Raw genomic sequence first — 18,119 nt, 5'->3', positions numbered from 1 at the left:
ACGGGCCCCGCGCGCGCACAGAGGGCGGCGCGCGTGCGCGGCTGAGGGCCCGCCCCCTCGCGAGTCCTCCGCCGTCCCGGCGTGCCCCGCGCGCCCCACAGAGCGTGGCGCCGGCCCCGCCGCTCTACCCGGCTGGTTCGGTGCGCGCGAGGCGGCGCGGCCGCGGTGACATGGCGGGCGTGGGGCGGGCGGAGGAGCCGGAGCAGCACCTGAACGGCGAGCTGCCCCCCGAGCCCGAGGACAGGGACGGCGCGGCCGGGCTCGGCGCCGAGGATGGAGCCAAGAAGAAGCGCAAGAAGAAGAAGAAGGGCAAAGCGGGCCCCGCGGGTAGGGGCCGGGCCGCGGCGCTGACGGGCCGGGCGGCGTGAGGGGCCGCGGGCCGGGACACCGGGGAGCGGGAGGGGGGCGGGCAGGGGTGGCTCGGGGCTCCCGGCGTGCGGGTGCGGGGCGCCCCCGAGGCCGCTGTCCCGGCCCGTGGAGCCGTGCGGGCTCAGGGGATCCCCGCGGTGCCCGGGGGATGCTGCTGCCCTTCGGCCGGGGCTGGGGATGTCCTCCCCGCTCCGCTGTGCCAAGAGAAACCACCGCTTCCCTCGCCCTCTCCTGTGCCCCGAGGGGAGAAAGGTGTGAGACTGCTGCTGTAAAAGTCATCCTGCCTGATGGAGGCTCTGCACCCCTCCCAAGTTCTCGGAGAGAGCTGGAGCAAGTCTGGGCAAATAGCGTAAAGGCGCGATGGTTTGGGTTTGTTTTAGCAGGCCATCAGTTAGTGATGATCGTGCTGTGCGTTTATAATTATCTACTTAACGCCCGTATTATCTCACAAGAGCAGGCTGCTGCTATGGGAAGAAGAATTAGTTATCCTAGCAGAAAAAAGTAATTAGAAGTGTCAGGGTAATCTACCTTTGTATGGAGGTTTTATTAACAGCACCCATCACTATACTGTCCTACAGCCTTACAGTTTGGGGCTGCATTAAGACAGAAAAAAACATTAGGTGCTCAGGTGTCTGTAGGATGAGTACAACATAATGTTTTTATAAAGTTTTGGGGGCTTTTGGTTACTAACATGGAGCTAATGTTTTACTGTAAGGCATATTTTAACTTTACAAACAGGACAAGAAACTGATAAAGAAATGGAAGGTGCTCTTGATGATGTAGCAAGACAATTGGACAAGCAAGCACTGGAGGAGAAAGAAAAAGATGACGATGATGATGGCAAGTATAACTTATATTTTCTCTTAATATTTCCACTTTCAGCTTCTTCCAAGACTCCCTTTTTAACAGACTGTTTACAGGTATCTTACTTGGTTTGATTTTGGTTTGGTTTCTTTTTGGAGAGCTGAGATGCAACCATCTATACTTTCTACTTTTTCCCAACGATTTTGCTGTCACACAAGTGTACACATAAAAAATAACAGGAATACAGGGGCTTTGTTAAAGGTTTGTGTCTTCAAGGACCTACCTACTGAAGGGAAATGTTTAGCTTGAGGTAGGGTAAGCTATAAATCATTCCCACTTGCTTTACCATGGTCAGTAGACATTTATGTTCCAAATTGTGCCTTTTATTCTTGGCTTAAAGCAAAACATACTGAGAAAATTTTAAGGGAACATTTTAATTAATAGGTTTTAGAGTCTTTACCAGTGATTTGAAACCTGCTCGTCTGTACTTACAATTTTTCATTAAAATTGTACTGGGAGAAGATGAACACATAAGGAAAACAAACACTTTGTGTGTTGCTTGTGCAGTGTAGCTGATTTTCTAGGTAAGAACATTGAAAGTGTCTGTGTTGAAATCCACACGGGGTCCATTTTTCTGTAGGAGTATCAGATAAAGGTGCTGCATTTCCTTTGAGTTGATGAATGGTTCTCAACAGAAATGGTTGTTCAAGAAAACACATTTCTTAAATTAGTGGTTTAGTTTCATTTTTCTGAATTAGCATATCAAGTTGGCTCAGCACTTTAAGCAGTCTGCTTAGAAATCTTAGTTCACTTGCTGGAATTTGTCCTTCCAGAATTTCATTTTAATTAATTGGATATGGAAGTTTTAAAAAATTTCATCAGAGTGCTGAGACCTATTAAGTGACAAATTTATCTTTGACCATTAACAATCTGCAGCATCAATTTTAATGCAGGTATTTTGCATATAAATGTATTCCAGTGGTTTGTATTGTGGTATCTTTCAGGTTACAGAGGTGAAATTAATGCAGTATGTGCTTTGCCATCATTGCAACTTGAGGAAGAAGTATTGAGGAGGGTAGTGAAAACTGTATACAATGAAAAGAAATCTTCAAAATCATTAGAATAGTTAGAGTTCTATCTCTGGAGAAATAACAATGATAGTTGCAGATCAAATGCTGTTCTCACTTATCCTTTTTACAGTATTAGCAATTATATTACAGTATTTGAAAGCATTAAAAAAATGAAGTGATGCTATGACTGAATTAATATTTTTCCTTTTTTCCCACATATTAGACTTGGATGTGTTTTTAGTAAAACTGATACTTTAGGAGAAAAATTAAAACTAATTAAAGTTTTTTGAAGACAGCTGTGTTCTTGCCTGTACTGGTTCTCACTATTTTCCATCTTAATTGTGGGCTTTCAGAATTTTCTTAAGGACATGCTGCATTAGATTAAAATCAGTAAAACATCTGCTTCCTTTTTTCTTTTTTTTTCCCTCTTGACAAGCCTGTAACTGAGTGGCCTCAAAAAGGAGACTCCATAAATTCTCAACTCCAGGAGAGATTAGGAAGTGCCCTTTGGATTTCCTTTGCCATGTTAAAATATGCTGGTCTGTAACATTTTTGCATGATGCTGTGCTAAGTTATCGAATGGTTGTACAAAATGAGACGCAGTTGGGTTTCTGTTTTGCAAAGACCTGAAGTTGCATTTCCGTGAAGGTGTTTTTCCTCAGCAGGCGGATAACCTGGAGACAGAGTGTCGGTCAGATGCAGCAGTTGTGTTTCTGGCAGCACAGTTAGTCTGCAGCAGTCTTCAAGGACATGAAAGCATAGACAGGGTTAGTTTGGCTCTCACTTGGCAGTTTCATGTGCAGTGATGTATGAAAAAGCTACAATACTCAGATAGCAGCAGCATCAATGTTTAAGAAATGCTGGGGGTTTTTTTCCTTTCAGTTTAGGCCTAACTTTTAAAAAAAATTCAGAAATCACTTGGTGAATGAACTGGAGTGTGTCTAATTAATTTCTTTATGACCGATTTGGGCACTGCTCAAGGTCAAGACAAATGTGACAAAGTTACCACATTTTAAAGAAATTTATATTGCACTGGTAAGGATTTTGGTTGCCTATGAAATACAGATTGATGAAGAATCTGGTAGTTGGGACTGTGTTATAGATACAAAGTATTTATATTTGCAGGTTTTTTACAAAAACTTAAATTAAGATACTTAATACCAAAATGAGCTGAGGAGGGGCAGGAGTGCATTATGAAATTTGCCCCAGCTGCAGGATTACAGCATATTGGCTTAAAATTGCCAATGATATTGACCATCAGGAGAGGCTTGAAATCTAGTGACTGGAACAGCTGGCCAGTGTTTTGTTTTCAAATACAAGCTTCTGTATAAATACACTGAAAATGGAATTCTTTGAGTTGATTCTAGAAGTCTTTTTAATTTTGCTTCTTGCTGTAGTTGAAAATGTTCTATATGTTCTATATGTAGACTAGTAGGTGTCTGCTTTGAAGAGAACTTGTGTTTAGGGCCAGAAGGTTGAGGTAGCTGATGGCACCTGAGATGTTGCATATGAAGTAAGTCGGTGTTAGATGCAGCTGAAGGTGAAGTCTGCAGGCTTGTTGTGGCCTCTCAAATGTGACTATAAATGGTGTGGCTGATTCTTGGTGCTTACCTGCTGTGCTCCCTGGAAATCTCCCACTAGTACAGATTCATGCAACGTTTTGGGTTGGAAGGGGCCTTTAAAGGTAAAGCCCCTGCAGTGAGCTGGGACATCTTCAGCTAGATCACATTGCTCAAAGCCCTGTTCAGCCTGACCACGACTATTTCCAGGGATGGGGCATCTTCCACACCTCTGTGGGAAACCTGTTCCAGTGTTTGACCATACTTGTATCTCCCACATTCAGTGGTTTTGCTGAGCGTTGTTTGTGACCTTCCCTGTTATCTCAAGATTAAACTTATCCTGGCCTAGAGTGCTGTCATCTTTACTTCTCTCGGGTCTTTATCTTTCCAGATGCAGTAAGTTCTTGTAGCTGAAGCATCAGAAGATGGGATGGAAGCAGTAGCTTCTAGCTTTTTTGTTATCTTTTGTGTCTAATACAGTTCTCTCTCATGTCCTTCAACAACTCTAGGCATCTGTCTGCTTAAAAACAGAGGAATATGAAGTAGGACTTTCTGAAATGCTTTATCTGAGCTCTCTTTTTTCCTCTGGTGATACGTTTGTTATCAAATTTCAAAATTATTTTCCTAGGTCTGTGTTTGGTGTAGGGACTGAAAATGCTGATGGTTTGGTGGCAGCTTCTGGATGTTGTCTTTTAATCCATTAAATTCTGCTGTGAGAGAAGTGTTTCCAGATAGTCCAGATGTTTTTGTGTTTTGTTCAAACTTGTTTGGTTCTTTTAAGATTATTTTATGTTCAGCTGAGAATTTTGTTTCCTATAGATGGAGAGGGTGAAGGAGATGGAGCAACTGGGAAAAAGAAGAAGAAGAAGAAAAAGAAGAAAGGACGTAGGTATCAAGCACAAAAATACGGGCTATGTGAGGCTATTTGATATTAAGTGTGTGCAAGTGCTGTTCTTGCAGCTGAAAGATTTAGGGGTGCAGTTTGTTTTTGTAGGCTAAGTCTGGCCAAGTTTTCTTCTTTCTGGTATCTCTGAATGCCATTGAGGGCATGCATTGGCTAAATAAAGTCTTATGAAGGCATTGTGATAAAATGTCCTGGTAGAAGCCCAGATTCTAGTTAAGGGACTTAAATAACTTCTGCTGTTTAACTTTTATGGTTGAAATAAGATGGTTAGCATTTCCAGAGTCCCATGTGTAACACTTTCTTAAATTATACTCAACAGCCAAGGTCCAGACAGATCCACCTTCTATTCCTATATGTGAACTATTTCCCAGCAATGTATACCCAAAGGGGGAGGAGTGTGAATATCCACCAACTCAAGATGGGTGAGTGTTTTAAGCTTAATAAATAAATGTTTTCATTTTGATATGCAGAAAAAAAATAATGTACAACTAAATGGACAAAATGAGAAATGTACTTTGGGCTTTGCCCTTTTTTTCTTTAACTGGATTATCCAGGAGCTCAATGAATACAAGTCTTCAGGCCAGAAATGTTTGTCTTTCTCTACCCTTTTAATTGAGATGTACCCAGTATGAGCAGAATTGCATGAGGCAGGGGGCCCTTGAGACCCATGGTACCAACAGATTTTTCAATAGGCAGCTTTTAAGAAAAGCATTGTCTGAATTAGAAGTGAGTGAAGGTTTAAAACTCAAGGAGATGAGACACTATATTATGCAGCAGTTTTGTGGCCGTTGAGATGCCAACTTTTTCTTACTTATTTTTTGGTATAGACATGTAGAGCTCTTCATTTAATTTAAAAGCCTACGTGTTATATTCTGTACTTTGCTTCTCTCTCGGAATGAACATATAGTCATCGTAACCTCAGCTTTCTTGTAACTCATAGTGATGTGGGGATAATGTGCAATTTCTCTAAACAAGCAACAGCTTCCAGTGGTTCACTGGAACAGAGATCTGCACCTTCTCTTTTCACAGGAGACTACTATTTCTTTATGCATTGCTAGAACTAGGGCATATGCCAACTTAAATAAGTTTGTCTGATTTTTTTTTTCCTGTGTGAAGTGTGGAAGGTCGTATTTTACCTGGGAGAGACACAGGATGTGTGGCATAGAATTACCTTGAATTGTATACAAACTTGACTGAAAAGACCCGAATATTACTGAAAACTTTGAAACTTCCCAGGGAATATTGAATCAAAGCTCTGAAAAAATAGTTTAAACCAAAGGGAGAGTAGGTAAATATTTGTATGTCTGAAAGCATTGTCTAGTTTTCAATGACTTTTTCTTCAGAATGAAGTTGCTTTGAAATGTTTTTTTAATGGGTTATTTAAAGTCAGTGCCTGTTTCTCATAGAATGTAAATAAAATAAGTAAGAGTCCAGTACCCCCTATAAATTGTGTTCAGATATTATGGTTTCATTTTTATGAGATGAAAATTTGCTTTTAAGGAAGCTTTTTCTTCTTTTTCATTACTTCAATTTGAACACAAGGTGTACTCCTATTTATTTATAAATGACTGCTTCATTGGCATGCACGAGATCAGCATGCTGATGAAGAGTTTGGTCAAGATAGTTCTGACAGGATGATCCAGGAATGATTCTTTAATGTTTAAGAGTTAAGTATTCAGCATGTGGCCTGTTCGTAAGAATATGATTTAAGTAAAGCAGGAAATTAGATAATAAACAACTTAAGCACATACATAGTTTATTAACAAATTGCTCACTAATTTTACACTTCTGATACATATTCAGCTATTAAAGATTAAAATATTTGCTCTAGTTTAGCTCCTATATATTGAAAAGAAAAAGGACAAAAGCCATAAAACAAACCTCCTTTCATAACGGGATTTAAGTGGGGCATCTTTTCTCTACTGTGTTGTTCTGCTATGGAGGAAAAATATACACTTCTAAGGAACCTAAAATACTTTCCTCATTTAATGTGCTTAAGCACATATTTGCTTTAGTTTTCGTACTGATTTAAATATTTAAATCTTACTATGCTACTTTAGTATTTCCTAATATAAGCAACTACTTAAATTACTAGCTGACATTAATGCCAGGGTATTTCATATTCTGAGTAATAGCTTCATTTTATATATTAGTGGAGCATTCTTGTGCCATGTCTTATTCATGCTGAGGTCAGTAGGGTTTTGTCTTTGATTTTTTAAGAGTTGGCACTTCTATTCTTAACTGTTGATGTCATGTGCTTTCTAAAGTTACCTCTCATCAACCTACAATTGTGTATTTTGTGTGAGAAGTTCAGCTAGAAGTGGGTGTCATTCAAATTTCAGCAAAAAAATATAGCAGAGAGTCAGTACTTCCATAGACAACAGACCAACAGGTTTAACATTTTTTTATCTCTAGTTTTTTGGATTTTTTTTTTTTTTTTTGGAAGCTTGTGTTTTTTCTTGAGGACATGGGAATTTGACATGATACAACTAGGAAGGCAGAAAATAAATAAGCAGTATTTCATGATACACCAATTTTGTTAAAGTAGAATTAAGGAATTCTTGACTCTGCCTACTTGTTTCTGCCTCTGTACTGTTACAGAGTCACAGACTAGTTTGATTCGGAAGGTACCTTGAAGATCAGCTACTTCCAAACTCCCTGCCATGAGCAGGAACACCTTCCACAACTTCTCTGGGCAACCTGTTCCAGTGCCTCCACACCCTCACAGTAAAGGATTTCTCCCCAGCTTCTAATCTAAACCTACCACCTTTCAGTTTATAGCCATTACCTTGTTTTGTCACCACATGACCTCGAAAAAGAGCTCTCCCTTTCAGGTTCTGGGTGGTGCTGTACAGTCTTCCCAGAGCCTTCTCTTCTCCAGGCTGAATGGCCCCAACTCTTCTCAGCCTGTCTTCATAGGAGTGGTGCTACAGCCATGGTCATCTTCATGGCCCTCCTCTGCACTCACTGAAACAGCTCCACATCTTTCTTATGTTGGAGGCCCCAGAGCTGAATGTAGTGCTCCAGAATCACCTTCCTTGACCTCCTGGTCACACTGCCTTTGATGCAGCCCATGTGTGCTTTGGCTTTCTGGGCTGTGAGTGCACATTGCTGGGTCATGTGGAGCTTCTTATCTACCAACACCCCCAAATCCTTCTGCTCAGAGCTGCTCTCAATTCATTCTTCACCCAGCCTGTATTTGTGATGGGATTGTCCTGACCCAGGGTGCACCTTGCACTTGGCCTTGTTGAACTTCATCAGGTTCACACAGACCCACCTCTCAAGCCTGTAGTGGTCCCTCTGTATGGCATCCCTTCCCTCCAGCATGACTGGATTATCTGGATGAAGATAATCTGGGGAAATTATTTTCTGGAATTCTTTGATCACTAGAGCCTAGTTTACAGTGTGATCCTGTAAAGATTTGTACTAGTGAAAACTGTAGGCTGTGAACTGGAATGAAAAGCTAGACCAAATGGCTTGGAGCACGACTTGAATTTCTTCAGCTGACCCTTGGCAACACATTAGGAAACTACCAAAAGTTTATTAGCTCATGTACCTGTTGGAGCAGTTGATGTTTGATGTGAGGCCTTCATGTGACCAACTGATTTTTGATGTGTTCTGAGGTTCTTAGGCCCTAGTCCTGAGCTCCCAGGAGTGAAGCTTTGTCAGCAAAATTCTTTGGGTCTGATACAGTGTTTTTTTACATGTAGAGGCTGTTCTGTCCCCCAGTTGACTTGTGCGAGGTGACCATATGCTGAAATACAGTAAGACAGAGTGAGGATGGCTTCCTGCCAGTTTGCTGGAGTTTGCACTCAAGTCTGTGACAGATGGCAGAGCAGCTGCCCAGACTCTGTCAGCAGTTCTTGCTACCAAGGGGTATTCACTGCTGGAATCCAGAACAATCTGAAAGAATCCTTGAGCCTCTGTCCCCAGTGTTTTTCTGCAGTGCACCTTTTCTGTCTTCAATGACTACTGTGCTGGCTGGAGTCCAGTTTTCTAGTGGCAGTGCGGGAACCCAGGTTTTGCAGCCCATTGCTTTCTTTTTTTGGTAGAATTTGCCAGATTGAGGCAAATTTTAAGAGTAGTATGTGTGGTGCTTGCTACTGGAGCAAGAAAAGTGCTCAGAAAGGTAAATGTGGGATTTCTCCTTTGCACTTTTATCTGAAAAGGAGCAGAAAGTTCAGTGGAAACAAGCTGTATGGTCTCAAAATATTTTGCGTCCTCTGATCATCTTGAGAAAGATTTATGGAATAGCCTGTAATCCTCCTTTATCTTTTCAGCTCTTTTGAAATACTCAGTATAAATATATATACTTAAAAATTTACATATAAGTATGCATTCTTAGTTCAAAGCGCAGCAGAACTGTAGGGCATGGTCTCTTGGTTCACTTGTACCTGTTTTCTAGCTGTAAAGAAAACTTTCAAATTGGAGCTAAGTTACATGTCTGTGAAACAGGTAAAAAGCTACACCTTTGGATTTCAAAAATGAATCCATTACGTTCTGTGTACTCAGTTGTTTGCTTAGAATCAACTGATTTGGATTAATTTCAAAATTTGAAAATCAGTGCATTTCAGCATCTTTGGTCCATCTTGTCTACCACCCATTTTTTTTAAAGAACCTCCTACCAGCAAGTGTAGCTGTGTATTGTTCTTAGTTTTTGTCTTGCATAGCTTGTACAGAGCTCTCTGAGTCATCACTAGGGGTTTTTGCACTATTATGTGGGTGCAGCTTCACCATTTGAAGGGTTATATTTACTTGGTAGTTAGAGTAGTCTTCTAGCTAAGTTCTGACAGTTGTTGGAAGTATTTAAATTACATTTTTGTTTGTTTGCTTTCATGGAACCTTAGATGCATTGGATTTTTGCATAATGCAAAATATATTCAAAGTTAGTCTTATTCTTAATCTTGTATTAAAAAATATTTATGTATTTGTTCTAATAACCTACCAAAGCACCAGAACAAGTGGTGCTCTCCCATAACAAATGTTAATTCACCATCTAGCATATTTAGAAAGTAACATTCTGGCATGTGTCACAGTTACCATGCATTGTGTTAGGTGTTATTACCTCAATATTCTGAGCATGAATGAAAGTAATTCTGGAACGCCAAGCTCTTAAATTTTGAAGATACTTATTGTCTGTGTCAGCAACAGTTTCTGAGCCAAGCAGCCACACTACAGTGCTGAGGTTCATCTCTATATAGGAATGAATGTCTGAATGAATAAGATTGTGAAAAAAATAAACTTTTTGCATTAGTAGACCCTGTTGCAGTTTTTTGCCCTGATAAACTTAAGGTGGAATTGCAGGCATTAGTAGGAATTGTATATGCCTGTTCTGTCTCTTTGAAAACTTGGGCATCCTTCAAGCAACCTGCTTCTCTGGGCCTTTGGTAGGATGCTACTGCCTTCCACAGTTGCTAGTCTGTAGTGCTGATAGATTTAATTTTTTTAATAGGCTAACTTTATTCTGAAAATTGTATAAATCAGGATCTTTTCTGTTACACAGGGGAATGTAGACCTGACTGGTTAATTAGTAAACACTTCGCAGGCTTTAGACAGAAGTTGTAATGACTGTTGAGATTATACTAACTTGTTTGAAACATTTCCTTTATTTTCAAGGCGAACTGCTGCTTGGAGAACAACTAGTGAAGAAAAGAAAGCATTAGACCAAGCCAGTGAGGAAATCTGGAATGATTTTCGGGAGGCTGCAGAGGCACACAGACAAGTGAGGAAATACGTTATGAGCTGGATAAAACCTGGAATGACAATGATAGAAATCTGGTGAGGACACACATCTTCTGGAAGACCTCTGCTGTAGATTTTCCTTCGTTTTCCAGAGGGGGAGAGATTTAGTCTCTGTTTTGTGTGCTTAATTCTCTGTGTAATGAGCGTTTGAAGTACACAACCAATGTTGCCAATTATTTCCTTTAAGTTTCCTCTTGTATTTTTAGCTTATGCAGCTTTGCAGGGTCTGGGATTATACTGAATTTTAAACTAAGCTTTCCATGATGTTCACTTACTTTGATTATATGCTTCATTTAGATTTCAGTGCCTTTGCTACTCTGCAGCAATGCTGGGAGAAGCAGCAATAGCAGTAGCACTGCTGCTGCTTGCCAGAATTGTCATGAAATGCCACGTGGAGAGTGCAGGTGCAGTCTGTACCTGGGACTGGGCAGAGAGGCATAAAACCAGCATTGCAGGAAGATTTGGACTGTGTTTAGTCTTCATTGTCTGACTGATGTTTCTGGTGGAAGCACAGTGGGGTTTTTTTTATTATTCTCAGTTAGTAAGAAATAACTGAGCAAATGGATTCAGATGAAAGTGAATTTGACTAAGTTTAAAGAAATAATTAGCCTGGACTGATTTTTGTGACTCTTCCAACTATTACTTTTTCTGTCCTTCAGTTTGTCTAGATTGAATGTCTACTGTCCAAGTACTGCACTGATCCAGAACAGTTTAGCTTCCAAAATCAGGTGCTTTCAGCCTGGTGTGACTGAGGACTGTGCTGACAAGAGTAGGATAGTAAGAAAGCTAATGAGAGCTGATCCCCAAGGTAACTGTGCTAGGATAACAGAAGGACATAATATACCATGAGGGAAAGTAGAAGAAAGGCAGCTCACTAGTCTAGGTGAAACAAATCTGTCCTAGTGAATTATACAGCTTGACTGTTCTAAGCAGTCATTTTCTCAAAACATGACTATTCTTCCTACAGTACCTCAGGTTATGGGGCCTTGCTGATTAAAATATGCTGTCCTTTTTCATATATCTCTGGATTTCTTAAAATCAGAGTTTGGTGCAGTGCAGTGAGCTGCAGTTTACCTCATTCACTGACACTGAAGGAGAATGCACCGGTGGACGTGTATTTGTGGATTTGCAGTAGCTAGCAACTTGAGATTAGACAGATCAAAAAAACAAATGCTAGTCTCACAAGGTTTTATTTATCATAGTTATCACTCTTTTTTTTTGTTTAAAGGTCGTTTTATAATCAAAGGGTTTTTTTCATAAATAAGAGGCTTTACCTCCTTTTTCCCACCTCCTTTTAAATCACAATAATTGTAACGAATACATTTAATTTGCTTAAACTTTGGTTGTCTAACTCTGCTGTTCAGGAAGAATGGGTTAAATATGCTTCTAAGGATAAATATTTTAAACTTTGAATAAAAATAATAGAGAAGCACTCATTTTTGCCCAAAAAAGGGTAGAGGAAACAACATAGAGAACAGAAGATTGTTGTGTTGTGCCTATGGTTTTCAGTCTAGGGTTGTCTGTTTACTTAGCATACAGTTTGATTTGACATTAAAACATGTGATTTAGTATTTTTCTGAGTATTTTCTTTTTATTTTCTAGTGGGTTTTTTTGTTGTTGTTGTTCTTGCATTGATTTATTTGAAGTCATTGTAAGAAATACTAATGACAACTGTCCTTTTATTTTCTTCTCCCTCCCCTCTGCCTTTTAGTGAAAAACTAGAAGACTGCTCGCGTAAGCTGATAAAGGAGAATGGTTTAAATGCAGGTCTTGCATTTCCTACGGGGTGTTCTCTGAATAATTGTGCTGCCCACTACACTCCCAATGCTGGAGATCCAACAGTCCTGCAATACAATGATATTTGCAAAATAGATTTTGGAACACATATTAGTGGTTAGTTTTCATTTGTTAATGAAACTTTGAGAATGTTCTTCAATGTAAATACTATGAAGCTAACTAACTTTTGCTGATTTCAGGTCGTATTATTGACTGTGCTTTTACAGTCACATTCAATCCAAAATATGACAGACTATTACAAGCTGTAAAGGATGCCACAAATACTGGAATAAAGGTACAGTCATTATATAAGTAATTAACAACGTCTTTTTCGGTAAATGTTGTGATTATTTTCCATTTATATTTGCACTTCATTTTCAGTGTGCTGGAATAGATGTACGTCTCTGTGATGTGGGAGAGGCCATACAAGAAGTTATGGAGTCTTATGAAGTTGAAATTGATGGCAAAACATACCAAGGCAAGTTCTTTTCTTTATATAGGGATAGTTGTTTAAAAGTGTGTATCTGTATATAGATTTGTATAAATAGTGATTTTGATGTAGGATATTGAAAAGACTTTTCTGCTAGAAGTATGAGTCTTGCATAAATACATGTTTACAGCTGGCTTGCCTTTCCTTTGGAGAAATGTTCTTAGCTTATCTGTCCAAGTATTGTATCCTTAACAGACAAGATGAATGCTAAACAACAGTTTTGAACTGTAAAGATAATTTGATACTGCTGTTTGACTTTTATTAATAAGCTTTTATTACTGTTGGAGTGGCTGCTCTTCAATAATGAAGGCTTGTTAAAGCATAAAAAACTAACTCGTGTCTTGGCTGATGTTTGTACAAGATGTGTGGATAGTTTTGTGTTTGGTTCCTCTGCAATATGATGACTCACTATTGTACTTGTAATATGGGATAACAAACCAAATGCCCTAAAGGGTTTACCATTTGTTAGGAAATTGCCTGTCATGTTAATGTTTTCTTCCAAAGTGAAGCCAATTCGCAATTTGAATGGACACTCCATTGGGCCGTATAGGATACATGCAGGAAAAACAGTACCCATTGTGAAAGGAGGAGAAGCCACAAGAATGGAGGTCAGTTGAGTTCTTTATTCTTTCTGTTAATTTTCCCCAGTATCATTGCAAGAATATCACTTCCTGTGCACTTCCAATTTGTAGTTTTTGTGATCCTGGTGAATAATTGCAGTGGAATAACTACTGTACTGTGTAATGGTCCTGTACAGGAGTGGTTTTGTCTCGGTGGCTTCTTCATTTTAGCCCTGGAGTGTTCAGGTATCTAATACTTTCTGGAGCTGGAGCCTTGGAACCCTGCTATTTAAGAAACAAACTGCTGAAGAAAAAAAAAACAGAAGAAACCCACCACTGTTAAAATCTGAATGCCATAGTAATACTTACTGAAACTCCTGCATATTTATTTCTCAGTGTGTATACATTATTAAATGGAGTGTTGGAATGTTGCATTTAGGAGCATGGAAAAGGACAGAAATTCATACTTAGGGGTGAACTGGAATTCAGGAAATCAGAGGCTTCCTGAATGACTTACAAGTCATTCATTCTCCTTGTTTGTTTCTTCTATAGTGAAATCTTCTCTCACTCAGGTAATTCTTGATAAATACATCCATAGTGTAGTTTTGGATAACTTTTTCTGAGTACTGTTAGATATAGTATTTTTCTTGAAAAGCTTCCAGTGCAGTTTTTCTCCGCAGATACAAAGTAATTAAATGTATTTGTAGTTAATGTGAGAGGCTAGCTGAAAGATGCTGGTTGGATAGTGTTCTGGAGCAGGGGAAGGGCAGTGGCTGTACATGATGTGACAAAGTACAAGTTAGGAAGGCAGTTTTCAAACATGGAACCTGAGATTTAGCCATCATTTTCACTGAAGCTCTTGTTCTAATGAGATAAGATTTAAAAGATGGTTGAGAGAAAAAACTTTTAATTTCATTCTAAGCTTCATCACTAATGATCACCAGTAAGTCTGTCAGGATAGATAACACTTGTAAGAGCTGAATAGGCACAGGTGTGGTCTGGACAGGATTGTTTTTTGAGGTAGGTTCACTCTCATTACCCAAAACTTGTATTGTAGTTGTTGACCTATGATGTGCACAGAAAGACAAAATTTTAACTATTATCTTATCTATAAGACTGTGCAAAGGGATTAAGAGTATTGGAAAAGGAAGATAAAAAAGCTTGTGTGTTCTTCTTAGTTTGACTTCATTAATGGTTTGGTTTTTGGGGAGAAGACATTTTTTAATTTCTTCAGCTTCTGTAGGTTACTTAGGATGTAATCCTACGTCATTTAACACGGTGAGTTTGGCAATGAAGAATGTGAAGCATAGCCAAGGTCTTACTGTACTGTGCTAATTATAGTATCAAACTGCAATTCAGTGAGTTTTGTGACTAAGAGAGCCTCAGATGATCCTTCAGAAAAAGTGGGTGTTAAGTGAATCTTGTGGCAGCATTGTGTGGGGGTTTTAGAGGCTTTGTGTTTTTTTAATGAGTCAGTTGAATATTCAGGGACATCTTCAAGAGTTTGTCTTGAATTTGAAGCCTATGTTACTGCTTTTCATATGGCTTCTTATTTTGGGCTTGTGACTTTAAAAGTAGCTTAATAAAATAAACAATGCGACTCATACTGTCTGCTGGTGTTTGATGCCCTGGCTTGTTAAGTCCCTGTCACAGTCCTGCTGTTAAGGATGTGTGAATGCACTTGGCAGAAATGAGTTTGTGTAATGGCATTTCAGTATGTTCTTGGCTAGAATTTTGATAATGCCCTTGCAGATATATATACCTTCATTTCTTGAAGAAATTCATCTTGTGGAATGGAAATGAGCAGGTTATGGGTATATACTAGCACCTGTTACCAGAAAATTCTTGGAGAAATTGGGCAGAAAGTTTATCAGTGCGATAAGTATCTGTAATTAACATCTATTTGCTATGTCTAATTATACATTTCCTCGACTTATATCTGAATAGCACAGAAGTACTTCTAGTTAGCAAATGTAGTTTCATAGCTATGCTAGATGTATGCCTTGATAATGTTTTAACTGCAAGGATTTGAGAAATTATTTCTAGAAACATACTAATGCTTCTGGCTTGAAATAAAATGGTACTATTGTAAGAAGTAGATGACTTGGAGATACCTGTAACTCTTAATGTGTGAAATCTCCACGCTGAATTTTTTTCTACATTGATTTGGTGATTGAATCTATTTACATTTAATTATTTGTATTCAGAAGTGGTAATACTGAGATGTTGTATCAGAATGACACAGTATCACGTCTTCATAGTGCAACATGTTCCTTTTTTCTCTCCTTAGGAAGGTGAAGTGTATGCTATAGAAACCTTCGGTAGCACAGGAAAAGGTGTTGTTCATGATGACATGGAGTGTTCTCATTATATGAAGAACTTTGATGTCGGGCATGTGCCAATAAGGTTGGATTTTGTTCGTGTATTTTGATAGAACTACTACCCCCTTGGGATTCAAGTTTGATACACTGTGTGTTCTTCACTAATTAATAGGCTGTCAGAGGACTCAAAGGGCACTACTTGCAACAATGTTACAAAATACACTGATTGTTAATGTGGAACAATATGGAATTATTTCCAAGAAACCGAAAATGGAGAAAATATGTTTTCAGAATTTTATATTTTTTTAACAATCTTCCTACCATTATTTTTTTCATGATTAGTAATATATAGATTATATTTGTGTATTCATCTGTGTATTTAGTGGGGTTTTTTAGTAAATATCTGTACTGTGGTTCTGTGCCATAGTCTTTGTCTTACTGCTGTTCCTAGAATCTATTAAGCTATTTGTGTCTGTTCTATTTTATGGTTATTTTGAGAGTTCTGAGTTTTTGTTTTAGTGCACTGCGGTAAAATTAAGAAGTTACTAATTTTTAGTTTCACTAGGTTTGCATTTTGCTGTTTCTAGGAGTGCAACGTATTATCCAAAACAAAGACTACTCTGGTCAGAAACATAGCAGGCAGACATGCTTTTCCATAGCACATACTAGGAATGTGAGAGAGGATGAGAAGAATTAGACTAAAGATTGCAAAGGAACTGCTTGACTGCAAATAAGCTTAGTTCTTAGTAGATCTATAAATATATATATTTTTAATGCCTGTATATTGTAAGAAGTATGAATAAAAAGCTTTCTGAGTATTTGACTTCCGAAGTGAAAACTGAGCATTTTAAACCACCAAGCTTCTGCCAAAATTAGTTCAGATTACTGACCACTCTGGATCAGGAAGAATTCTGGGTTTTTTTATAAAATGAAAAGTCCTTTTATTTTTTAAGAGAAAGATTCCTGTCTCTGTGTTTAGTTTAGCTTTAGATCGGTTCACAATCTGCTTTGAAGGATATCTCTTTGCAGGAGGAGAGTGCACTTTATTTTCTATAGAGAGCATGTGATTGATGTAGAAAGACATCCCAAGTCTAGGCAGTCTGAAAAGACCTTGCAGTCTAACCTTATTCTTAGTTGGAGTGTTTTATTTCTGTAGTGAATGCATGCCGGGGACACCTCTTTCTTCTCCAACAAGTTCTTGTTTGGGTTTTTTTTCCTTCAAGGCTTCCAAGAGCGAAACACTTGCTAAACGTTATCAATGAAAACTTTGGTACTCTGGCCTTCTGCCGGCGGTGGCTGGATCGGCTGGGGGAGAGCAAGTACCTGATGGCGCTGAAGAACCTGTGCGACCTGGGCATCGTGGACCCGTACCCGCCCCTGTGCGACATCAAGGGCTCCTACACGGCGCAGTTCGAGCACACCATCCTGCTGCGCCCCACCTGCAAGGAGGTCGTCAGCAGGGGAGACGACTACTAACTCAGAGCCACCTCAGCACCTTTATACTCTAGGCTTTCTTGGAACATACTATACCAGAATTAAATTGCAACATGTTGTCTGTTTTAACAGTGGACTGATGTTAATACTTTCCGTATTTGGAAAGGAAGGAATTTAATCTAAGGCAAGTCTTCTAATTGTAACTAACCATGAAAAAAGCTTTCAGGCCTTTAGAAATACTTCAAAAGTTACTTATTTTTTGTTCAGGGAAATATGTGCTATAAAGCTCAATTTTTAGTTTGGAATGAGTTATACATTTTGTTCTGAACATTTATGATAAAAGATGCTTTTCAAATATTTATATGATCATATTCCTACTTGAATGCTTTGAATGACTACACCTGATTTCTGCGCCCCAGTCCTCTATGATACTGCCTTTTAAACTTCCTGGAATCCATTTTGTAAAAAATAAAGATAAATTTTCAAATCTGAAAATATATATACTTTTTAGAAGTCTGGTTATGATTCTGGTCAGGAGTCCACTGGGGAACTGCTCTATTAAATATTTTACAAACTCGATTTGCCATTTCTTGTCTTGAAACTGGACCTTGTCTTACCCTTCATACAAAACTTGGCCTTTCATGCTTGTTTAAATTGTCTTGTAAGTGCTGGGATACAGGGCAAGAAGTCATCAAGGCTTTACAGACAAAATGTGACAACTACAGTAAAGGGGTGTGGTAAAGGTTTTGAGTGTGCCAGTCTTTAGACTTCAGTTGTATTAGAACATGTCAAATGCAGCTGGTGCTCTCTGCTGCTGGTGGCATCAACATGCAGCTTCAGGCTGAAGTCAGTCTTAGTGTACACAATCTTTGCCATTGGCATGACCTCTTGCACAGAGTCATATTTCATGTGATTTCCTGTCTCTTTAAAGTTCACATTTGTTTGCTCAAGTGGTGGGGACAAGGAAAGCTATTTATTTTTGAGTGTTAAAAGTTACTTCATGCAGGCAAAACAATCTGGAGCATTTGATATTTTCTTGACGTAAAAAGTCATTATCTGTCTTCCTGCTGCAGTGAAATCTGACTGTTGA

At 39.0% G+C, this 18,119-nt stretch overlaps 1 protein-coding gene across 1 annotated transcript; it reads left to right on the top strand.

The window, feature by feature from the left end:
- The first annotated feature begins 155 nt into the window (after positions 1–155).
- Positions 156–17,608, top strand: METAP2 (methionyl aminopeptidase 2). The gene is made up of 11 exons (XM_083859738.1): positions 156–327; positions 1,108–1,209; positions 4,622–4,687; positions 5,026–5,128; positions 10,323–10,484; positions 12,160–12,341; positions 12,425–12,519; positions 12,606–12,702; positions 13,219–13,322; positions 15,565–15,680; positions 16,819–17,608. The coding sequence occupies exons 1-11, from the start codon at positions 171–173 to the stop codon at positions 17,069–17,071; spliced, it is 1,437 nt and encodes a 478-aa protein (XP_083715864.1). The 5' UTR covers positions 156–170; the 3' UTR covers positions 17,072–17,608.
- Positions 17,609–18,119: the final 511 nt, after the last annotated feature.

This window comes from Zosterops lateralis (assembly GCF_965231275.1).
Source record: "Zosterops lateralis genome assembly, chromosome: 4".
Classification (NCBI taxonomy): Eukaryota; Metazoa; Chordata; class Aves; order Passeriformes; family Zosteropidae; genus Zosterops; species Zosterops lateralis.
The sequence above is the reverse complement of the archived record's forward strand: the minus strand, read 5'-3'. Positions and strand labels throughout refer to the sequence as shown.